Raw genomic sequence first — 25816 nt, 5'->3', positions numbered from 1 at the left:
TCTGACGGGAAATCCAGGAACGGTGGTCTCTGCTCTATGAGGACAGGGGCACTTGTTCCGCCTTCCGCACAGCAGAATACCTCTCAGGCAGGGCGTGGTTTAGTGCTAAGGGAAATACTGCGCAAGTGCACACTTTAGGAAAATGACAGGTAAAGTCCCATTCCGAATGATTTTGTGATGTTGCATTACAAGGTGAAGGAAAAGTCCTGATAGAATTTCTAAGAAGTTCCAATATGAGAGGCATAAGGAAAATTCTAATATGCAGACTTTATATTTTGAAAGAGCGAAACATTTCTTGCCCTTTTGAACAGTAGTACTTCTTGTCTTTCTGATATAAAAAAATCTGAAGATGAACATCTTGATTCTTAGTGTCTCTGTTTTCAGTGTATTCTCTGAGACAAAAGTGGTCCAGCTAGTGCCACATAGGAGTATCACGAAAAATAAAATTTCTGCTTTGTCTGCTTCACTTGAATGAATTATAAGAACTTAACCTCTCTTGCAATGAAACCTAGAATTCAACACTGAAAAGATCCCTGTGAAAATTTTTTCAAGATCTTAAATTCAGCTTTTGGTTTTCCTCTCTTTTATGAGTCAGCCCAATATGAAAATGTGCATTTATTCATTCCTTCGACAAATATTCCTTGAATACCTAGTGTGTGCAAGCACGGTACCGGGTCCTGAGGATACAGCAGTGAATAAGACCAAAACATGGTACCCACCATCATGTGGATTATGACCGAGCTGGAGAGACACTGAGTGTGTAATCACACTGTGGAGCGGTTGAAAGAGGGGCAGTGCAAGGAAGCTCTTGGAGACACAGGGTGGAAGGAGATCACACAGGTCCACACAGAGAGAAGAGCTCCTCTCATCTCCTCTGTCTCTCTCTCTCTCCTACCTCTCTTCCTCCCTCCCTCTCATCAGCTCTCCCTCCTTCCTTTAATCCCCTTTAATCGTTTTCCTCTTCCATCTGTTAGAGTGGTTGTTTTACCATGTTTAATGTGTACATATATATGCTCTTGTAAAATGTGCAGTTTGTTGTTTTACATATATATGTGTATATATATGTAATTTACATGTGCATTTAAATTTCCATTCTCCTTTTCCTTTTCTCATTGAGCATTGTCGTTTTCAGAACATGTATGTGTGCATTCAGCCGTGTGTTTCTAACTGCTGCATAGTTCTACATGGCATGCTTTTACCACCTTTGTCCTCTCTGTTCTTCCGATGCTGGACATCCAGATCTACTCCAGCTCCTGCCACCCCAAATAACACTGACATGAGCGTCCTCCCGTATCTCTCCTTATGAGCCTGGGTGAGAATTTCTAATGTATATCTATATTTACCCAGAACTAGGTTTGTCGAGTTGTTCGGTGCGCATCTAATCAGTTTGGCTAGCTTCTGCCAGCTGCCTCACCAGATTTGCCTACTCTAGACTACTTTCCCACCAAAGCATGTAAGCGTCTCTAAATCCCCATATCCATGCTGACAGTCAGCATTGCTTCCTGATCTTTAATATGCTAGTATCAGTACGAGTGATGATTCGCAATGAATGATTGCTCATTGTTCTGTTAATTTGTTTCTCTAATAAGTAATGAGTTTGAAAATCTTTTTATACCCACTCAATCTTTTTGTTTGCTCTTATGTGAATTGACTGTTCCTAACCCTTACTTATTTTTTTGTTGAGGTTTCTATCTTTATCGTTTTGGTTTTCAAAAGTTTCTGACATTATTTCCTTCTTCAGTTTGAAAGATTACAAAACTCTTCCTATCATGCGGAAGGTTTTTTCCCCATTATGAATGTGCTAGGGATAACATCTAGAAGAATCCAGAATACCCCAAAGCAAGACTCTAACCTATTAAGCAGTGTAGACATAGTACTTACGCCCTCTAAAGATTTTTAAGATTTCACAATGGCTGTGTTATTTTCTAGCCTACTTAGAATGAATTCTTGTAGCAAATATCAATCTTATGAGAGTTTTCTCTTTTTTTTTCAAGTTGTCAAAATGCGCCTGCATTCCACTTTTGTTTTAGAATCTTTACTGTATATGATTCTTCTTTAACCTTCAGATATCATGACTCCAAAATTCATTTTCTGGAGCAAGCTTTTGCAAATAGTTTACCAAAATTAATGAGCTGATAAGATTTCAGAGCTTACAAATATTGGGTTATTTACACTATGTGATCATACAACTTGACAAAATCGTCAAGGTGATTTATAATCAATGTTCATTTTTTTCTCAAAAACATCCTTATGTCAAGACTGACTGTAGAAATAAAACAAAATTTTTGGAGCTATTACTGCATAGAAAATATTGTATTAGACTTAAGGCGGGGGACATGAGGGTGAATGAAAATAAATTCAATGAAATAAAACAGTAGTGCTTCTCTTAAAGTTCAGTTGGGCATTTTCACACATTTATTAGCAAAACTCATTTATTGAACATTCAGTACACGGCACAAAAAGTGTCTGGCCTACCATAGATGGTCGATGAATAGTTTTAAGGATCAGTGAATGAATGTAATTACAACACAGTGAACATAGTTTTTAATACTATCTAGGAGAGACAGACTCCAGATACCATGGAGCATTAGAGAAGGAGCATCCACTCCAACCTAAGATTAGGAGTTGTTCCCTGTACGTAGAAAACGTGTAGGTGAAGAGAGGAAGAGGAGGGTGTTCCAGGTACCCCACTTTCACAAACATGTGGGTGGTAAGACGTAGCCTGGAATGCTCAGGGCAGCTCACAGAATCCGGTGTTGTTAGAGCTTGGAGTAAGAGACAGGAAGAAGCAAGAGATAGAGATGGACAGCAGGCATGCCCTTTATGCCAAGGGAAGGGAAGCTACTGAAAAGTTTTTTAAGCAGTGACACGGACTGACTTGCTCTTTAAATAGATCATCTGGTTTCATGAAGGATAGATTGGAAAGCACTTAGGTTGAAAATGGAGCAACAAATCAGGAATATTTTAAATGATGGAATTGAGAGGTTTTGAGGTCCTGAACTAGAGAGGAAATAGAATCTGTCTGGTAGATATTTAGAAGGTAGGAATTAGGGCTTGATGATTAACTGGATATGAATGGGAATAAAGAAGAGAGAGAAGTTAAAGATGACTCGCAGTTTGCTACCTTGGGGGGCTGAGTGAATGAAGGCATTGGCGCTATCACCTGCCAGGAGAGGGAGTGTAGAATTCGGAGCAAGTTTGGCAAAGAATAAGGCATTTGGGAATATTTTGAGGATTTGATACATCTGGAACTTTCGAGTAAAGATGTACAGTAGGCAACTGAAAAAGAAAAGTTCAATAATAATGTGTAATAATCACAAGCGCCCAAAGAGTGAAGGAGATAAAGGGATTTCCGAAAGAGGAAGGCATGATGATAGTGGATTCAGGAAGTTGGTGGAATTGAAGCTGAATCTTGGAGGCTGGCCAGCATATCAGTGAGCAAAGATCTGGGAGAGCATTCTGTGACCAGCACACGGACTTTAACAGTCTCTGTATATGCAAAGCTGCTGGGTCCTTGAATTCACAAACGTAGGGTTGGGAGGATGGAAACTTGAACAGGATAGTTCTAAAGATGCTATAGAACTGGGCCCTCTTGTTAAGGGGTCCTAGCTTGCAGTCTAAAATGTACTATAGGGATGTGATGAATGTGGGTCCTACCAGGTCAAAGGACGTAGGAGGAAATGACAAGAGATCACATAGAAATGGCAATATTGATAGTCAGACTAGTATATCATGATTCTGAGGATCCAGAATGAAGGTATGGGAAAACAATAGCTTCTAGCCACAGGGTAAAGGAACATTCAGGGTAGGAGTTAGCTCTGGCACAGCAGACAAAAGACTTTGGACAAGAAGATGCATTCTACACCCTCCTAATGGACTCAAATGAAAGGAAATAAAAAATGAGAAGCAAAGAGGTGTGCTGAATAACAGAGAACAGAGTCAAAGTTTGATTAAAGCTGGATGTTTTTGAAAAGTGGGAATAAAATTGGGAATGTCTTTGGGTTCTCTGAATTCCAAGATTGGTGGATCATATTTTGTCCTATCAACCACTGAGAGTTTGTTGTTTTCCTTAGAAAGAGACTTGGTAAAAATAATTTATTCTAGGAAAATGAATCTGGCAAAAATGTCCAGGATGGGCTGAAAAGGGGAGGAACTGGAGGCAGAAATGCCAATGAGTACATTGTGAAAGAATCCAGACATCAGGTTAAGAAGGCTGGGGCCAGGGCACGGAGACTGGAAATTGAAAAAAAGAAATATGTACCAGACATATTTGTAAATCTGAATTGGTACCAACATCAGTAGTTGGTTGTTTGTTTGTTTTTTTAAGATTTTTATTTATTTATTTGACAGACCGAGATCACAAGTAGGCAGAGAGGCAGGCAGAGAGAGAGGAGGAAGCAAGCTCCCTGCTGAGCAGAGAGCCCATTGTGGGGCTCAATCCCAGGACTCTGGGATCATGACCTGAGTGGAAGGCAGAGGCTTTAACTCACTGAGCCACCCAGGCACCTCAGTAGTTGTTTTTATCTAAAAACTATATCAATGTGTAATGAAACAAAGTTGTAATTCTAATATAAAAGTCGATTTCTGAAATAATTTCTAGAATGTAATGAGGTATTTTAGCTTTGTTTTTTTCTTTATATATGACTTAGGTTCAGATCATAAATATATACTTAGATTTATGGGAATTTTTTGTTGCTTCGTTTTTTTATTCAGGTATTATTAACATACACTGTTAGATTAGTTTCAGGTGCACAGTATAACGATTTGACAATTCTGTACATTACTCAGTGCTCATCACGCTAAGTTTATTTTTATCCCCTTTATCTATTTCACCCACCTCCCACCCACTTCCTCTCTGATAACCATCAGTTTGTCCTCTGTATTTAAGAGTCTGGGTTTTTGGTCTCTTTTTCCTATGGTCATTTGTTTTGTTTCTTAAATTCCACATATAAGTGAAATCATATGGTATCTGTCTTTCTCTGACTTATTTCACTTAACATTATACTCTAAAGATTGATCCATATTGTTGCAAATGGCAAGATTTCATTAGTTTTTTATGGCTAGGTAGTATTTCATTATCTATATATCCATTCATTTATGGATGGTCAGTTGTGTGGCTTGCATATCTTGGCTTTTGTAAGTAATGCTGTAGTAAACATAAGGATGCATATATCTTTTTGAATTAATGTTTTTATTTTCTTTGGGTAAATATCCAGTAGTGGAATTAATGGGTCATGTAAGAATTCTGTTTTTAATTTTTTAAGGAACCTCTGTACTGTTTTTCATACTGGCTACATGATCTTGCATTCCCACCAGCTATGAAGAAGGGCTCCTTTTTCTCCATATCCTCATCCACATTTGTTATTTCTTGAGCTTTTTGTTTTAGCCATTGTGACAGGTGGTGTGAGGTGATATCTCATCGTGGTTATGATTTCTGTTTCCCTGATGATGAGTGAGGTTGAGCACATTTTCATGTGTCCCTTGGTCATCTGTATGTCTTTAAGAGGATATTTACAAGTAATATATTTGATAAGATTTAATATCCAAAATATATAAAGAACTTGCACAAATCACCACCAAAACAAACAAATAATCTGATTAAAAATGGAAAAAAGGCATGAATAGATTTATTGGAATTTTAAGTTGCTATGTAGATGAATGTCTCCCAACACAGATGTAGTAACAACTCAGGGTTTCCATATTCTTCCAGAGCTATCACAAAATTCTCAAAAGAGTCTCAAAATAAGCTTTAACTCACATCAGTTCAATATATGTCACTTCAATTCAACATATGTCACAATGTCTGGGGGAAAAAGATGGTCATGAAAGCAAATGAACAATTGAAAAATATAAAGAATTCAATATCACAGGTTTAAATGGGTGACATTGGATGGGACATTTAGAAATGCAAGATTTTACATTTCTACTGTATTTAATTAAGTAGCTAGAAAATGACACAGTTAGTTTTTAATGTATTCAGTGCTTTAAAAATTACTGAACACCTCAAATGATAAAAGTGAGAAATATATGTTCATTTTCAATTTACTTTCTAATAAGTAGAGGCATAAAAGATGTGTTCATGGCATCCATTTACTTTAGTGAATTGGATAACTTATCCTTGCATTTTGTAGCGCTTTTTAAATATCAAAAAAATGTAATTTGTAAGTAAAGGTTTAGAATGCGAAGGAAGAAAAATCAATTTTAAAAACCACAATTCACAGTAATAGTCACCAGATGATTCATTTACATTCACCACAGAAGTTGGTATTAGCAGTTTTAATTTTGAAATCTTTAAAAACATGAACGAAATAAGAACTAGAGTGTGGCTATTGGTAATGAACAACTCCTTTATTAGAATTTATTTAGATACATTAGTGTCCTTAGAAGCAAATCAGTGAGCTAAGCCCTGATCATTGTGGCAGGTAGACCCTGTGAATTCAAATATCATAAATAAAATACAGTTTCTGCCCTTACGAAAAGTGACATCTTACTGTATAAAACGGTAGTGACAAGTGTGCTTTTAAGAGACTATATAAAGGGGTGCCTGGGTGGCTTAGTGGGTTAAAGCCTCTGCCTTCGGCTCAGGTCATGATCCCAGGGTCCTGGGATTGAGCCCCACATAGAGCCCCCGCATCAAGCTCTCTGCTCAGCGGGGAGCCTGCTCGCCTTCCTCTCTCTCTGCCTTCCTCTCTGCCTAATTGTGATCTCTGTCTGTCAAATAAATAAAGAAAATATTTTTTAAAAAGAGACTATATAAAAATGTTACCTTTGTTTAAACTGGACAGATCATGTCCACCATTGGCGTAGAAACACCAGTTTTTAAAACAACAGAAGTAATTAGAAAATGCCATTTGTTTTATGGAGATTCACTTTATAGCTTGATTTTTATTATACAAAGAGATACGGTCTATAGGGACAGCAAAATTACAATAAGATATCAAAAAATTTAGAATAGATCTAAGTAATCCCAAGTAAATTACTTAAACTTGTAGAAAAAAAAGACAGCTAAAAGCTTGTCAAAGCACTGTCAGTGCTGAAGATCACAGGAGACTTAATTTATCTCAAAGCATAGTATACGACTTTGCTAGGGCTACCATAATAAAATACTACAGAATGGAGGGGCTTAAACAACAGATGTTTATTGTCTTACAGTTCTAGAAGCTAGACATTTTCTCTCCTTGACTTACAGATGACCATGTTCTTGCTGCCTACTCACAATGGTCTTTTCTCTGTGCCTCCTGGTGTGTCTTTGTGTCCAAATTTCTTCTGATAATGACACCAGTCCTGTGGATTCCGGTCAGTCTTACTTAATCACCTCTTTAAAGACCTTATCTCCAACTAGATTACACCCAACTAGGTCTTGGCACTTCAGCATCTGAATTTTGAGGGAACGTAATTTAGCCGTAGGATTTATGAAATGGTATTATGTATGAGATGTACAACTCACAATAAACTTTCTTCGATTTACTAAGGATAAGTATGGAATGGAATGTAAAGGATGGTGTCTTCACTTTAAGACTTCCAACACCCTGGAAGTACAGGAGATGAGGAAGCATCTTTCCCAAATATTTAGGAGAAAAATATAATCGATTGTCTTCACGTAAGGTTGTGCTTACAGAGAGATGATACCAACACCCTCTTAAGACATTTTTAGATCTTCAAGGCATTGTTATTTTTCCCAGTCCCTCAAATACAAAATGGTTTATCAAGTCTAAAAACTAGAAAACATTTATAATAGAAACACGCTTAACATAATTATCTGGTTATTTTATCAGAAACAAATAAATTTGAGGAATAGATTACATCCAGTTCTTAATACCACAAAATTTCATTATGTATTGTATAGCTCTTATTATATTCAGAAAAAAATATATTAGAAAAGATGTGGGGAAGGCTTTTTAAAATAATAAATTTCTTACACTGTTAGTTATATCATAGCTTATAAATATATTATTGCCCAAATGCAGAAATCTAATTAAGTGATCAGATAGACTTTAAGAAGCAACTTAAGACCATGCAAAAGCAATTGAATTTTTAACATGTTTTAAAAGAATTATTGGTCATGCAACTAGAAACTGGATTTCTAATTTTAATTTTGATAAATGCAATAGGTAAAGCAATTAATCCATTAAAACCTACTTCTGAAGCATTCAAACTCCGAGTTTTTGCTTTGGTGACTTTTATAAAGAAGAGCTATAGGTACTTCTCAGTTGAGAAAGGGAACAGGGGAGGCCAATATTTTGAATATTTTAAATTGACACCTCTTATGACCATGTTCCATAGTCAATATGGCAGAAGTAGTTGATATAGAAGGATATCAACTGACTCCCGTTCAACCCACAAGAAAATTCTATGTAAAACAAAGCAAAATAATTTGGAGACATAAATTTATCTGTAGTCCATCTGGCCACTTGAATAAAATAAAACATGTGAACAGCCTTTCACACAATTGGGTGATGGGCATTAAGGAGGGCACTTGATGTAATGAGCACTGGGTGTTATATGCAACTGGTGAATGTCTAAATTCGACCCCCACATTAATAATACACTATAAATTAGCTAACTTGAATTTAAATAAAACAAAAATACATAAATATAGTATACAGTATCTTATATCGTAAATTTGCCCACCTATACAACATTATGGGAAAATTCTGAACTTTTGTAAATACATACAACATTTTAGTAATCTTCATAATATTCACATTATAGTCATGAAGTAATTCTAGGTGATAAACTTTTGTCATAAAACTGGTATTAATCACCTTGAGCTGGCTGCTTTGTTAAGCTTTGTTTTATTTAAACAAGGACTTGTTTTGTTTTTTTTTGAGTTCTCTTTTTTTTTTTTAAGATTTATTTATTTGACAGATAGAGATTACAAGTAGGCAGAGAGGCAGGCAGAGAGAGAGAGAGGAGGAAGCAGGCTCCCCGCTAAGCAGAGAGCCCGATGCGGGGCTCGATCCCAGGATCCTGGGATCATGACCTGAGCTGAAGGCAGAGGCTTTAACCCGCTGAGCCACCCAGGTGCCCCAGGACTTGTCTTGTTTAACAGGATACTTTACATAAATACTACATAGGGTCTCATTTTTATATATAGAGTTCTTCATCTGCATCAGAGGAATGTTGCACAAAGACTGACGTTAAATTTCTCTGGGGAGGATTAATTAAATTTTAATATATTAAGATGTAAATAGTTCTCTAACATATTGACTGAAAAATTGTCTTCAACCCCTCAATGTCCACTTCTAGAGCACCCAATTTAAAAAAAAAGAAAAGAAAAGAAAGGTACTTGGCCATTTTAACAAATCTGTGTTCAGTTTTTGGGAAAAGAGAGTAGCTATACCAAAGCTTGAACTCAGAAGAACTGAGCCCAGAGAAGAATCTCAGGAAAGGTGTGTGTGTGTGTGTGTGTGTGTGTGTGTGTGTGTGTGTGTGAGAGAGAGAGAGAGAGAGAGAGCGAGAGAAAGTTTTCCACTCCCAAATTATAAAGCCTCCATAAATGTACCTACAAATTGTAAAAAATCGTTTTAAGACTGCCTAAAATTCCACCAATTAAGTTAAGGATAGTGTTTGAAAATAAAAATATCTCTAAAAGACAAGTCCATTTCACCAGTCTGTTTCTGTCCTCACACCGGCCAGAGATTAGCAATACTTGGAGAGTAATATTTTAATTGGAGAAAGGATGATAGGGAGCTGATGATTTAGAATTGGGGAGCTTTTTATTCACTATTAAAGGAGATAATTCTCACAACAACTCATGAGGCCATTACTGCCATTTTCTCCCATTTCCAGATAAGAAAACTGAGGCATAGAGAATTTAAGCAGTTGCCCAAGGTCCTACTGTGAAGTAGAATGGCTGGGAGGTATATACCCCAGCCTAACTCCAGAGTTAACACCATTAGCCCCCATGTCTTCGTGTCTCCTTAAGGATAAGCAAGCATCTGACCAGGCTGTTTGAAGGATGCTCCAAGAAGTAAGGAGGCCAGGCTTCCTGCTGTTACATGTATCCCTGTCCCTTTCCATGGAGGGGATGCAGAGCGGGAATTATCTTAGGGCTGTTGGGAACCAGGCAGAAAGCTTCAAACTACAAACTGGCAAAGCTGGAAGTTGCTCAGTGACTCCGTGTAGATAGTGGAGGGAAGCTATCTGACCGCTTTTTAGAAAAGAAATCAAGGGACAGAGAGATTAAGGGACTTGCCTGAAATCACACATCTGTTCCAAAGATATCTAGTTAATGATAGCCTCAGAATTAAAAACAGACCTCTTTTCGGACATACAAGACTTGAAATGTCTGCAAGGGCCCCAAAAGAGGAGATGGGGCTTAATGTTCTGTAGTTTCTCCCGTCTGAAGAGGAAGGAGGGCTGAGCCTGCCTGGCCATTTCCACTGGACCCATCTTTCCCTCATGGATAACCAAGCGCTTTGTCCAGCTCCAGAGCTAGCAGAAGGGACCCGGCAGGTTTGATTGAAGGGGACCAGCGAGATGAAATTAAAAATAAATTTTTAAATTATAAAATCCAATCTAATGTATTCCTAATGGCTATGTAGATGGAATCAAATACTATTATTAGATTGTGAAATACTAAGTAATGATGACAATGTTTGACTTCCCGTATCATGATGGTGAGGTTCGACGTCCACCCCCACTGTTTTCCACATAGTGATATGATGTGTTCTCACCAGTAATAGCAGCTCGCTGCATAAATGAGTCACAGGTTCTTCAGGGAGGCAGGTGTAAGTTTGAAAGCCTTGTTGGGCGAATTAAATAATCACAAATTATGATACTGCTATGGAGAATTCCTGGCCAGAGAGACCATCTATTTCATGAAACTTCAGAAAATATGTGTGGTAGGAATTGACTGACCTTTGTATAGTTCTCTTTAAGCTGAAATATGAGAAGTAAGGAGAACAAAAGGTCTATTTAAAAATAAAGAACAGTTTCTGTGGTGGATATCAGTATTTTGTAATAAGGAAGACCACAGAGGAGAAATGCACTCAGTGATCTCTTGGAGAAACTAACAGAAACCGGGTACCACAGGCAAGGAAAATCTGAAGTTTGAATGGAAAGAGGTAAATATAATTCTGGAGGGAAAACCAGGACTTAGAAGGATCATATTTGGGACTGAAATATCAGGAAATAATGTATCTTCCTCAATATTAACAGATATGATAGAAAGAAAAAATGAGGAAAGGATGCTGTCCAATTAAAAGATATTTAAATGGACCTGAAATTCCATGAACTTGATAAGGCAAGATAAGCACAGAACATTTAAGTGAAACTGAAAAGAAAAATAATGATTTTCAGATTTAGTATAGTCAAGATGACAAGACGCTTTCTTAAAAACCAGATCATAAAACTATTACAGAAACAAAATGGCTTAGTTAGAAAGATTCAAATATCTGAACATTTGTAGAAGTCTTTTCAAGAGAATTAGGATAACTACCCTTCTAGATCCCACATTTGGACAACAAAGAACTATGAGGAAGAGCCAGAATCCTGGGAGAATGAGACCGTGTTTTCTTAGGGTTCAAAAACAGCCAGCTTCCAGTTCTGATTTGTATCCACACCTTGGTTATAACACTCAATGTCTAGGGATGTCTGTTTCATGGTTCTGCTCCCACTAGATTGTGAGCTAGTCATGGACATAGTCTCTCCTGGACCTTAGAGTATCCAGAACCTGTTATGGTTATAGTTATAGTTACTGTACATTATAGTTATTGTATTATAGTTACTAAATAAATCTGTAGGAGGAAAGTGATAATAAAGGAAGAGGAAAGCAATAGGCTCGGAGGGAGAAGAGAACTATCTGCAAGGCTTTGTTCAAATATCACAGTCTTGCGAGGAGCACCCTGACGGTCCCCTCCCACATTCTTGGTGCCTTTACTCCCTTACTGTACTGTGAAATGTACTGTTTGTGTGTATGTGATAACCAAAGTTATTTATCTCCTGATTTTCCCTGTTGGTTCTATTTTCCTTTTGAATACTGGACTTTTCCAAAATTGTGTGTTAGAATGTGAGATACTCTTAAAATTTTAAAAATTAATGTCCCATGATCTGAAAGTGTGGCATTATTATGGTCAAAATAGGAATACTTAGCTCTCTTGGTTTGCTTTGGTGCTGATATCTTAAATGCGTTTGAGCTTCATACGCATGTGTCAGATACATTCTGGTCTATTATTATATCTTTATTTTTAATGACGTAGCATTACTTGATCTGTTTCCTTAGCTTTTCTACATTTATCAGTTCAAATAATAATTGAATGAAAGTAACAGATTTAACTAATGGTCAGTTACTTAATAAATGATACTATATACTACTTTTTTCCCCCTTTTTTAAAAAAAGATTTATTTAGTATTTGAGAGAAAGAGAGAGAGCACAAATAGGAGTAGCAGCAGAGGGAGAGGGAGAAGCAAGAAGCAGAGAGCCTGATGGGGGGTTCGTTCCCAGGACCCTGGGATCATGACCCGCACTGAAGGCAGACACCCAACCCACTGAGCCACCCAGGTGCCCCATAATATACTACTTCTGCTTAGCCCTGTACATGGACAGGGTGGCATTCAATTATTATTTACTTAAATTGTTTAATAAACAATGGTTGAATGGAATATTCTACTAAGCTAACGATCAGTTCTCTTTGTTAAATACTTTTAATAGATTACCTTTTCACGTTTTTATATTCATTGGCCCTTCACATATATGTTTGGAAATAATTATCCAATATACAGAAATGCAAAAAAGGTTTTTTTTTAATTATGATATTCAATTAGCCGGCATATACTACATCCTTACTTTCTGATGTAGTGTTCAGTGATTCATGAGTTGCATATAACACCCACAAAAAGGTCTTAAACCCACAGGATATCTCAGCTTCACCCGATCCTTCTACTAATGATGTGTAACCTTTTATCTTCTTCATACGTTAGCACGTATAAAATGGGGCCTAAGCTAACAAGTTTCATGTTTTAGAGATGAATATATAGGTTTTTCAAAAATACTTAGGAGACAGTTACTGTATAAAACAATTATTATGCATTAGACAGATCCAATATCTAAAACGTGAGAAAAATTAAACTATGAGAAATGCCTAGTGTAGGTGCTAGAAAAGATTTTAATCCCTATAATATGTTACACTATTGTTGACCTGCTGCTGTTAATAACTGCATCACTGGCATAAATTTCCTAAAATTGGCACGTACAGAGAATATTATAGAAAGCCTACATAATTGGAAGAGTTTTCTTATAGTCATTGTGGTCATTATATTAAGAAATACATGTTGATAATAGATTCTCATTGGATTATTTAGTTTCCAATGTTTTACATTTTTCTTAATAGATTCCATTGTGGAAAAATATACGATCTTTCTCTGTTAAGATGAAAAGTTGTATTAAAAGTGATGGAATGTGCAGAGACAAGGGGAACTTCAGTTTTGGGGAGCTTTTCCCTCTGGTCATTCAGGTCAAAAGTTCATCCACGAGGCAAGGAAGCAGAGGAAACTTGATGGTTTGATGAATCCCAGGTGAGCCCAGGATCAGAGCAACAAAGAGAGATCGAGAGCTCAGATATTCTATACCACAGTTTTTCTATGTCCAAATGCTGATAAATAGTGGCTAGGTTATAAATATTTTTGGAAAAGCTTTTTGAATGGTGTTGCCAAATTTCAAATATATATATTTAGATTTTTTTTTTAGACTATAAATCATGCATCAAGACTTGTGACTCCTCCCCAAATATCTTTTCACAATTTGTTGTCAAATATGGGAAAGGAAGTTGGGATTTGAAACATTGCTCTGTTAAGGGTTTGAATGGCTGGAGTTGCCAAGTAGAAGGATCCAAGTTATATCGCAGTGTTCTAGGAGAAGCATTCTAGAATATTCCTTTAACTAGAACACATATTGATTTGCCTCTGTTTATAAGTACTTGTTTTTATGAGAGTTTCTGTATGACACTACAAATTTCCCTCTTACCGAGACTGTTTTCCCTGGGGAATAGTCCTCTGTCTTGTTAGACCTGAGCTTTTCACTTGATCGTGGGACTATACATAATGCATGGGAGGTGGAATCAGCTTGGATTGATTTTAGGAAGGAAACATGTTTAATCTGGATTGTTATTTCCTATGATGAAGTTTCAAATCAACAAGACAGACAAAGTGTTACTTCCAGACACCTCTAACACAGAGTGCCTGAGATGGGAGTCAGCTGATGATGACTTGCCTAGTTGGGTTTCTCAGTTCGCTGCTTGGCACACGGTCGGGACTGTTTGCCAAATGTACTGAGCTGCGCACAGACCTACCTTCAGGCAACAGTTCACTTATGCCCAATCTAGGTGATGTTTGACCTGGATCTGTAGAACCTGATGGTTTTCCATAGGCTTTTTTTTTTTTCCCAATATGCTATGAATATGCAATCTTTAGTGCTTGGACAGAACGGTCATTCTTCTCTACTGCCTTTGGTCTTTTACAAATTTAAATGACTTCATTGCAAATCTGAAATGCCTTCATATACGATGAAAAATAATTAAGGTGACTACAATGAATAGGTCAACTGGATGGTTAGGTCAAAACATCTGTGAAAACTGTTAAATTCTCCATTTTTGTGTCAGCATAGTATCAAGCAGTAAAAAAATGTAGACCCTGTATATCTAACCAATAAATGACAGTTAAACGAAATGCTAATCGGAGAAGTCTTGACTGTCATGTGTGTTGAGGTGAATACACGAAGCTTAGCCAGTGAAGAAACAGAACCAAGAGGAACAAGTAGGAACCGGATTTGCTTATGATTAAGGAAATACCTCTGTTTTCCAGGCGTAGGTTGTATTACTCGCATCACACTGCGATGTGAATAAAGAGGAAATGAATAATTAGTAATGATGAATAGTGAATAAATAAATTAGTGATGAATAAGACAGCTTAAATGCACATACTTTTAATAAACACTGCATAGTTTGGGGCATTGGTACCTGAAACTTACATAAGATTTTTTTGATCATGCTATATATTTATGCAAATGTTTATGCTCACAGAACCTTACAGTGCTTTTGATTTCATAATGATATGAGACATTGCTGGGTAATGTTCATCTAGAATTCCAAGGGAGTTATAGTAGAAGAAATACTTCTCTCTTCTCCCAACTGTTTGAAAATCTTCTAATAGTACTATAAAGACTTCGTGTAAATTTCTCACAAAGCCAAAGCGTGGGGTAAAATAGTAGGACAGAATACGAGATCAGGGAAACCATCCTTGCCACTACCACCACCATAAAGGACTAGAAAAAGAGAAGCCCTAACTCTTACCCATTTTCAAAGATCCAAAAGAGGCATGTATAGTAGCTATTATGGTCAGGGTAGAGAGACTTCTGTTTTCAATATTGTTCACCCCATTTTCTGCCAAACAGCCTTCAAATTGTCCCTGGTATGGCACCAGAGTGGCTAGAACCCTTCATAAATATACTATGTATTTCACTGTATTGCATTTACTTGCTGTTCTTGACTCTGTTATCCTCTCTGTCCCCTATGACCAGACTCTGAGCATCTTATGAGGCAAACTCATGTTTGGTTTAATTCTTACCCAAAGGTCCTAGAAAAGAGTCTTACATATGGCGCCCAGTAAATATCTGAATGAATGAGGAAATGAAGGGAAGCGTGAAGGCCATCACCCATTAGAAAGAAGCTGTCTGAGTGATTGAAACATAATGATAGCTCATGTACCTCTCTTTTTCCTGGCCCTAAACAAGTTTTGGTAAATGTCACTCTTTGTAGTCTACCTATTAGTCTCTAACTTATCATTGGATCATGCGTGGCCTTATCAGGGAAATAAAGTGTTTCCTTGTGATACGAATATTTTAGTTTTTCTTTGAAAGTGGCATTTCACATGACTGTTTTAAAACTTGTATAGATGGTCTATAGAAAGTGTATGGAAGGCATGAGCATTCTTTTTCTAAATTTTGGTATTATCTATCCAAAATGCTTAGCTTATGATTGACTCCATTTTATTTTGGGAAGTATGCTTTGAGGGGTGGCCAAATACCAGTAAGTCACGATTCTTTTTTTTTTAAAATATTTTATTTATTTATTTGACAGAGAGAGAGACCACAAGTAGGCAGAGCAGCAGACAGAGAGAGAGGGGGAAGCAGGCTCCCTGCTGAGCAGAAAGCCCAATGCGGGGCTTGATCCCAGGACCCGGGGATCATGACCTGAGCTGAAGGCAGAAGCTTAACCCACTGAGCCACCCAGGCGCCCCTAAGTCACGATTCTTATGAGAGTACATTTCCTGTTTTCTCTGAGGCTGAGTTCTATCTGAAGTCATCCCAGTACACTGACTCCTAAAATTGTTGAGGACATTTAGGAAGAGTTTTGGATTCCTGGCGATAGCTAAATGAAAATTTGTGTAAATATGTAATATAATGAGACAGAATTACCATGCTAAAAGTTCTTTGTTATGAATGGAAAAACAGTTCTTATTGGCAGCACCATTGTCTGATACAGATATAGGAAGGTTCTCTCAACCCATGTTACTTAGCAGTTAATAGTACGGATTATAGGGGCACCTGGGTGGTGCAGTTGGTTGAACGTGGACTCTTGGCTCAGGTTGTGATCTCATGGGTGGTGAGATCGAGCCCTTCATGGGACTCCATGCTCAGCAAGGAGTCTGCTTGAAATTCTCTCCCTCTGCCCCTCACTGTACTCTCTCCTCCCCCTCTTTAAAATAAGTAAAAAAAAATGTTTTTAAATAGTATGGATTATAGAGTCAGAAGACCTAGGTTCAAATCCTGGATTTGCTACTTTGTGGCACTGTAGAACTCATGAGTGTGCATCAAACCTCATGGGCTTTAATTCTGGTTTCATTTCTTAATAACCTGTGTGACCTTGGGCAAGAGATTTACTCCCAGCATCTCTCAGTTTTCTCTTTTTTTTTTCAGTTTTCTCACTTATAAAATGAAGATATTAATAATCTTGTATCTTTCATAAGGTCGTGTATTTAGTGGTTTGATGTACTGGTTATATAAAGTTGTTTAGAAAAAGGCCTGCTGTATCATAAGTGGGATATAATGTTACATTATTGCACTAGAATGCGAGCTGCATGAGGAGCTCATTGTCCATTTTTGTCCACTGCTATATCGCCAGTAGCTAGAATAGTGTCTGACATGTAGTAGGCACTTAACTCATATTTATTGAATTGGTGTACATTGCTTTTCTTGTCTATGAAATGAGAATAATGAGATGGGCTGCTTTATAGAGTGTTTATGAGTGTTAAAGAGGTAATGCTTATGAAGAAACATAACACTATTATCATCATTATTACTATATGTAAAGGGCCATAAGTTATATTAGAATACAAATATTTGTTCTTACCCTATATCGTCTAGCTGTTCTGCTTTTATGACTCATAACTTCGATCTTTAGAGTTTTAGACTAATGAAGAAATTAATTTGCCTACTTCCATAGACATTTTCTGTCATAAGATAAAGGCAAATATTATCCTAAATCTCATTACAGAATGGTGAAAATGCTGATCGTTTAATATTTCTTTTTTATCTTCTTGTACTCTAAACATCCTTCAACTTCATTAAACTTTTGTGAAAGTTTCAGGTTGACCAGCTGCTCAAGTGCACCGTCTGCTATTCACTTTGTAAATCTGCTGAGTAGACACCAAAATTATGTTGGAAAACTGAAAAATCACAAAAGCTTACAATTTATTTGTACTATATTGACATGAAACTGCAGATGGGAGAAAAGACTGTATACTTTAGATTTCATATGCAAGTCAAGGCTAATTGCCTAAGACTATTAAATACTTTTAGCAATGTGAAGTCAGTAGAAAATGTTGACTACATGGATTTGATCTCTCATGACTTAAATGCAAAGTTATTTTGTGACAGCAAAAAAAGTATATATTTTCGGATTCTGAGAGTTGGTTTTGAATCAGGAAAAAACAAAATATATCCATAAATATTTTTATTTAGCATAGACTCACTGCTGTAAGGAGGATTGGTTCACCGTAGCAAAAGTAATTGACGTCAATTGTAAAGACCGAGAGAGAAGTGAATTTCCACGTCATCTAAAGCAAATACGTATCAGGAGGTTAGTTCAGTCTACAGCATGAGTCTATGGCCTATGCTGAGCAATTCCTGTTTCTTCTAGCAACCAACCGTTTCTGGATTGTCTGGAAAACACTATACGGTGACAGAGTAGCCAGAGGAGAACTTTTTCTATTTCTTTTTAGCATATCCACCGCTGGACCTTGCTACTTGTTTTCGCCACTGCTTCTCTTAGGGACTTCCTTCCCTTTATCAGATAATTTACATTCTCATCATCCTCACCTACATCATCTCTAGCATAGGGAAGGGCAAGGCTGCTAAAAGGCACAGCTTTGTTCCTGACTGAACTCATCTGTGGTCTAGACACCATATAACTATGTCACATAATAACCATTTTATATATCTACTTAAGTGACCAAGTCTCTATTTCAGGAACAAACTAATGTAACATACTTTAAAATTTTGGTGATTTTTCTTTTTTTTAGAAACTATTTGAAAAAACAGAAACATAAGTCACCTGTACTCTAGACCCATTATAATTGATGGCTATGATTTGACTTTTTTTTTAAAAGGCAAATATAAGTTTAAAATTGGTATACAATTAGAATAAACAATAGAGTTTTAAGGATGTGTTTTCAATATCTATTTTCTCATGTATCAAATAATTTACTGTACAATTTATACTCTATCTGTTGTCTACTTTTGTGTAAGTATGAGACATGGTATGAGACACCCATGATGTAGTACACAGGGCATTGAACCTGAAATCTGAGCCTCTGAATTGGAGTCTTGCTCTGACACTTTCTAATTAGGCAAATGATTTAACATTATTGAGTCTTTACTAGGTCATCTATAAAGAAGAACTAATGATGGCATTCTTAGGGTTGACGTAAGAATTAAGGGGCATGATCAGTGTGATACGTTTCATATTCAACAAATAGAATGCTATAATAGTCTATGCAAGCTGTATTTATATAACTTTTCTTCAAAAAGATAATTTTCACATTTAGTGGTAGAATTTATTTTCAAGGCCACATTGTGCTTTCAGAAGGTAATTTATTGTGTATATTTGTGACTCACATTTTCCCCTGATTATCTTTGGATGAATAAGAAAGATACAAACAATTCAAATTCTGGATTATGATGATTCTGGAGTTACGCTTAGTTTTATATAATGAAACTACTGAATGACCTGCCATTTGAAATCCCATCCTAAGCTATTTGAATATGTAGAATTTGGTACAGAGGAATGACACGTGTCATCTTTTATCAGTGGCTTGTTTTTTATGTGCATTTTTCAATTACTTTGGGGGTAGTACTACTTCTATCTATCAGAATGGAATAAGAAATAATCAACTTGCTGAAAATATATAAACCCAAAATATTACTTATGTAACATTTTTTATACGTAGGCAAGCAATTGTGCATAGGACAAGAAGAAGTAAAATTATAAATGTTCTCAGTAAGTTCATTGTATGCCACAGCTATCATTCAAGATTAGAGGTCTCTTGCTACCTTTGTGCTTTGTCTCTTTTTTTTTTTTTAAGATTTTATTTATTTATTTGACAGCGAGAGAGAGAGATCATAAGTAGGCAGAGAGGCAGGCGGGGGGCTGGGGGGGGGGGCAGGCTCCCTGCCGAGCAGAGAGCCTGATGCGGGACTCCATCCCAGGACCCTGAGATCATGACCTGAGCCGAAGGCAGCGGCTTAACCCACTGAGCCACCCAGGCGCCCTGTGCTTTGTCTCTTGAATGCCCATGTGCCAACATTCTGCTTTTTCCTTACAGCTTTCTTCCTTGAAATACGGTGATTTTCTTCTTTCGTCTTCAGTGCTCCCTACTTCTCCTTATGCCATTCTTCTGTCACGTATCTATATCTCTAAGATTCTAACTATAAGGAAGAGTATCAGAAAGCTTCCCAGGACAACCATGTTCTAAAATTACAAGAGAGAAATGATTCTCCTATAGAAATAGAAGCATCTGGATGATTCTAGACTAACTTCTTCATGGTGCAGAAAACCAGGTCATTAACATAGAGAAGGCAGGGCCCAAGCATCTCGGGCATGACCACCATTTCAGGTTTTCTATTCCCTATCCCCCTGCAATCACTAGTAAAAACCCCAGATATTTCCTTCCAAAGGGACTTTCAGCTATCCTTCTGATCCTTGGATGCCAAGACAAGTTTCCACTCTTGGCCAACTTACTTTCCTAGAATTTCCCCACTCAGTCCCCTCTTCCTTGATACTTTCCTCTTGACCACAATACAATACACACCTGCGTGTGTACACACACACACACGCACGTACACATGCACACAGACATATTCCTAAAATGATACTACAATTGATGCAGTAACTACAGGGGCTAGCCTCTAATATTTTAGTTCATTTTTGTTTTTAGAATGTTGATCAAAACTTAATAACTGATTTTCAGGACCCACTAGAAATTTGTGACCCATAGTTTAAAAAAATATATTAGATGACTTTCAGTAGTTTTTTCAGTTTGCAAAATTCTATGATTGTCTTTATTCTTATGGTGAAAATTTCATTTAAAAAGGTAGCTGTTCTCTGAACAAAAAGCAATACAGGATGAAAAATTGCTCTTGGGGTTCCTGGCCTTATCAATGTTCTATTGAAATGCTGATATTTTAGGAAAGTAAATAAAGAATAGGAAATTGAACTAAGAAGTAGTTGTAGGAATAATAATGAGAAAGGACTACAGCCTATTGGAAAAATTGAAGCAAGAAACCTGGATAATCCTACATCCAAGCAACCAAAAGTTGTTAAGTTTCCCAATTTCCAGTAACAATTTCCAGAAAGATTTGAAAGGATTGTTTGCCTGAATGCATTTTTACTACCTTCTAAATTTCAGTGTCCAATGGCCAGAATTATTAACATACCTAGAAGGCCCTGGTAATCTGTTTCTTTCTCTGCCTCTTACCTCTCCTGACCTCCTTTCCTTCCCTCTCACTCACCCCACTGCTGCCCAGCCGTGCTGACCCCTTCTCCTGGCCCAGGACGCATGGTGGCGAACCTTCCTGCTGCAGGTTCTCTTTGCCTCTAACTCATTCTCCTCCTCACATACCAGAATGGCTAACTTCCTCAACCTCTTCAAACCTCTGTTGAAATGTCTGAAATGTCACCTGGGCAGTGAGGCCCACTCTTAACAGACTTTTTTTTTTTTTTTAAATTACAGCCTGTCCCATCCCTCTTAATATTCTCCCATTTGCATTTATCCTAACATTTATTGTGTCTGTCACACTACTAGAATGTAAGCTCCATGAGAACAGGGATTTTTATCTGCTCTGATCATTATTGTATCCTGAGTGTTTGCAAAAGTACCTAGCATATATGAAGAGTTCAAGTAAGATTAATTGAACAAGTGTTTGAATCTACCAGCACGTCAAGCAAAGAACTTGTACATATATACTATTGAGGAAACATTTATTGTATGAAAGAATAGAGCTCCCTCACACGTACCCAAGAATCAAGCTGTGACATGGTTAGGACTGGAATCATTGTACCCTACCTTCCCACCCCTGTAGATAAAGAAAGTGAGAGGTTGAGTGGCTTGTGTAAGACACAAAAAGTGGGGCAGTCTTACAGCTCCTATTAAAATGGAATTATGGTTGCTTCATATCCTGGAATAGGGATTTGCAGTTTCCAGAATGTGACATGTTATGTTACTTATAAACTGTTTTGTTTCTTGTTGTGTCCAACTTAAGAGGAAGCTATCTTTTATTTAGATGTTTAGAGCCTCCCAGTGTTTATTGTCATTCTTAGTAACATTAAGTAGCAGATTATTTAATTTAGAGAAAGAAAGCATTAAACATTCCTAAAATTAAAGCAGAGTTGATAAGAAAGAGAAAGTACTTTCTTAATGTCGGTGTTTTTTCAGGTTCTTGGTTTCTTTTTAAGCTTTTTTCCTGATTTTTCTTTTTTTTTTTAAGACGGACGGAAAAAGAGAAAGCTTTAATTCTAGGCTTCCGTGGAATCTATTAAAAATTGGGGAGCCTTGTGTTAGGATTTGGAGAAAATTTCAGTGTTATGCCTGTGCTTGAGGAGCGTTAACAAATTGCTTAAGTGAAACTGAGGAAAGGGAAAGTGACTACCAAAAATTTGCCTGATGCATTACCCCCTGCGATGCCTGACGTAGTGCTTGTAATTAACACTCCCCGGCCCTAAGCACGGGGCGCGGGGGGTGGAGCGGAGGAGCTGGCAGGGGCTGCTCTGGGTCGCAGGTGCCTAGAAGCTGCAGCGCGCGCTCTGAAGCCGCCAGCCCACTGCCACCACCTCCCCCTGCGACTGCTGATTGGCGGGGACCACAGCATCAGCAGCATCTCCCGGCGAGGGGAGGGCGGCAAGACTCCGGCAGCCACTGCCTCCGGGATCCTCAGCTCCCTCCCAGCGAGACCTCGGACTCTCGCCGCGGGCAGCCGCGTCTCCGCCCGCCACCGTCGCGACCCCCTCCTCCTGGCCCCTCCCCAACAAAGTGGAGGACCGGGAAGCCGGAACAGCGGCGTCCGGTCCCGTGTGGACGGGGTCGGCGAGGCCGGGGCCAAACCCCACAGGGTCCCGCCACACCGTCCCGGCCCTCGAAGCGCTGCGGTCGCCGCGCCCCAGCCGCCAAGACGCCTCGTATCTTGTACCGCGGGAAGAGTGGGTCTTCGTCCAAGATGGGCCGGCAGGACTTGGGGGGCGCCGGCGCTGCGGGGCGCTCCATGCAGCGCTCCCAGAGCCGGAGCAGCCTCTCCGCCTCCTTCGAGGCGCTGGCCGGCTACTTTCCCTGCATGAACTCCTTGGAGGAGGAAGAAGGAGGTGAGGCCGTCTGTAGTTGCCGTTTCTGCCTGTTCACCTCTCGCGTCTCGGTGGGTGGAGGGTGGCAGGGGAGGAAGCGCTCCCCGTAGCCGTGTCCCTGCTCCGCTCCGCTCTCGGCCACTGCGCTGGGGCGAGAGACCTCCAGGCGCGCTGGCCGAGCTGCCAAGTCCGCTTATTGGTTATCCCGAGAGCTCCACCAGCGCTGGCTTGGGAAGCCGCTTTCCTGATGAAGTTCATGATCAGGTGCTTGCAAGTTGAGTAAGGATGTGGTCTGGTGGGAGGCAAGGCAGCAGCCGTCTGGGGGGCACCCCACTATGTTTTTTTTTTTTAATTTTATTTATTTTTTTGTCAGAGAAAGAGATACCCACTATGTTTTTGTTTACTCCCGCAGTCATCAGTATTAACATTTGGCCTCGGAGGCAGAAGTATTCAAAAATTAAAGGGGGAGGCAGCAGGGAAAGTTTGAAACAGAAATCCCCGCTGTGTAAATTCAAGATCCGGATGAGGAGAAGGGGTCATGAAATGGACAGGTCAGAGGTTGACCATGCTGAAGGCGGGTGGGTCTGTACTCTGGAGACTGGACACTGTTCACAGGGCACAGTGCTGTCAACGGGACCGTTGATTGTCTATCTCCCGGTGTTAGGAGATCCCATTATAATTAAGCTAAAGAGAAAAAGCGGGGAAGAAAACTCATTGTTTTAAACTTCTCTCCAAGTGGTTTCAAGACCTTCATAAAGTTTTGAACAACACAACAAAGGTTTTCCTCATAGAGAACTTTTCATAAGATTTAACAACTAACCCACACACACAAAAGTAATTTGTATATCAAAGTAAAAGTTGGCTGCTAAAGAATGGCATCCCAACATTTGAAATACTGTTTATTAATTTGTTGATATGCTGGTTGCAAACCATGTTCATCTTTACTATGCAGAGCAGGTTAGTTATTATCATGTTAACTCTATGTATGGTAATAGAGTTTATTTATTCTGCTTTTATTCTGTGACAGTCTATGACCTCTTATCAGGATATCTGCACTGAGCCCTGATTTAGAAGAAACTACCTGCTGGGAGAAGAGGTAGAGATAGATGATTTTCCCCCTGTTTTTCCCAGTGGAGGGACAGGGAGCTGGAAGATGGGAGGATGAACAATGACAGGCACATGGTCTTAAAAGAATTCACCGGTTAGAGCCATCCATTCTAGCTTATTGCTGAAATCTCAGTTTGCAATCTCACTTTGCTATAGATCACTAAAGGTCTAGTAGTAGGGTACTTCCCTATACAAACACAACTTTTAATTTTCATACTAATGCTTTGTTGGTTTTGTTTGTACATTTACATTTCACTTGTTTTCTGTAATTAAATGTTTAAAATCTCAGAGTGTAAACAAATCAAGGAATTAGAAAATCCCATTGGGTAAATGAATGGTCACAATTGTAGCTAAAACTTTCAGTGTTAATTATGAGCCAGGCACTGTTCAAAGAACTTAGCTGTATTTACTCTTTTAGGCCGACAACGTTATGAAGCAGTATTTTTATTATCTGTATTTCACAAAGAGGAAACTGAGGCAGAGGGAAGTTCAGAAACTTGCCCATGGTCAACTTGGCCAGGATAGTAGGCTATAGAGTTGCATGTGAACTCAGGCAGTCCACAACACAGCCTACACACCAACTCTGGGCTATTCTGGATTTTTATTTGCATATACTTGGCCACAGTCACATACCTTGTAAGAGGTGAAGCTAGAGCTCAAACCCAGCTGTGTCTGAAAAACCATATTTAAATAAAACAAATTATTGTAGACTCTCAGTTTTTAATGTTTACACCAAGTCTTCAGTTTTGAGTTTGCTTCAGATAAACGGCCACCATTCTTCCCTAAGTTATAACCAGAATTGTTGAATTTATAAAATGCCATCCTAAAAAGACAGGCAAAGCTTATATAAACATGAACATTTTCAAAATTTAAAGTACAGTCATTTAACCTTGGCTTCCTATCCCAAAGGAAAATCCTATATCTACACATGGGAAGTTGGAACAGATTTCTGTCCCACAATTTGGCTTACTGAGTTGGCCAAGACAAAATGTTTCATAAGGAAGCCAGTGTTTCAAAATTAAGCATATAGTTCTCTACAGGTAACTAGAGAGGAAGTGCTCCCCGTAAATGAAGGGTCTTTCTACTGGGCTGCGCGGTCACTTACACAGCCAAGAGAAGAGATCCTGACTTTCTCCTTGCCTTGCAGTATTCCTACCACCCCTGAAAAACACCCTGAGGTGTTTTTAGCGTATTCTACTGTACTCTGCAGAGTTGCAAGAGTTGTAAGAGTTAGAAATCACTGCCTGGAGCAGTGGTCCTTTACATTTTTTTTTACCCCTGTTGAGACACCCACAAGGAACACATGAAGTTCAGGCAGGTACCATACTCTCTTAAGCTTATTCAAGAATATGTTATTATAGTCATAACTGTGAGGCCCATTCTAATATATTAAAAAAAGTAAATCCATCATAACAGATAATTTTCACACTGGTCAAGAACAATTTGTCTAAAGAGATCAGTGGTCTACTAACCTGTGTAATTTGATGAGTGCAACTGATTTTATTTTTTATTTTTTTAGTGCAGCTGATTTTAAATTAGCCTGATTTTAAAGCTCATCTTCCCCCCACCCCTTTTTGGTCTTTTCAGACGTAGTGCAATAACTAATTCAAATGTCCTCTGCCTTCTAGTTCCGTAGTCTCATTTCGTTGTTATTCTGCACATCTGGACATTGCCATTCTGCACCGGAAGTACCAAAAAGTTTATTGAGAAGCCATATTCTCTTTTTATTCATTCGTTCATTCAAACATATTTAGTGTGGCTATTTGGTGTGTTAGCATCAGTAGTTTTTGAAATAGTTGGATATGCTCGCCACCCTTTTAGATCTTCCAATCTCATGGAGACGGATATTAATAGGAACAACTATGTAGTTAGAACTGACC

The 25816-nt window shown here is 38.4% G+C and overlaps 1 protein-coding gene across 34 annotated transcripts in view; it reads left to right on the top strand.

Moving 5' to 3' along the window:
* Nucleotides 1–25816, top strand: part of RIMS2 (regulating synaptic membrane exocytosis 2) — a 598763-nt gene that overhangs the window by 546583 nt on the left and 26364 nt on the right. Inside the window, exon 1 of one of the 34 annotated variants that reach the window (XM_046014398.1) lies at nucleotides 22367–22850. The exons of the other annotated variants lie outside the window; for them this stretch is intronic. Within the exon in view, the coding sequence (XP_045870354.1) occupies nucleotides 22709–22850 (142 nt within the window). The 5' untranslated portion in view covers nucleotides 22367–22708. Of the gene's footprint in view, nucleotides 1–22366; nucleotides 22851–25816 lie in introns of those variants that run through there. 34 annotated transcript variants of the gene reach the window in all.

This window comes from Meles meles, chromosome 1 (assembly GCF_922984935.1).
Source record: "Meles meles chromosome 1, mMelMel3.1 paternal haplotype, whole genome shotgun sequence".
NCBI lineage: Eukaryota > Metazoa > Chordata > Mammalia > Carnivora > Mustelidae > Meles > Meles meles.
This window is presented reverse-complemented; position numbering and strand designations above follow the sequence as displayed.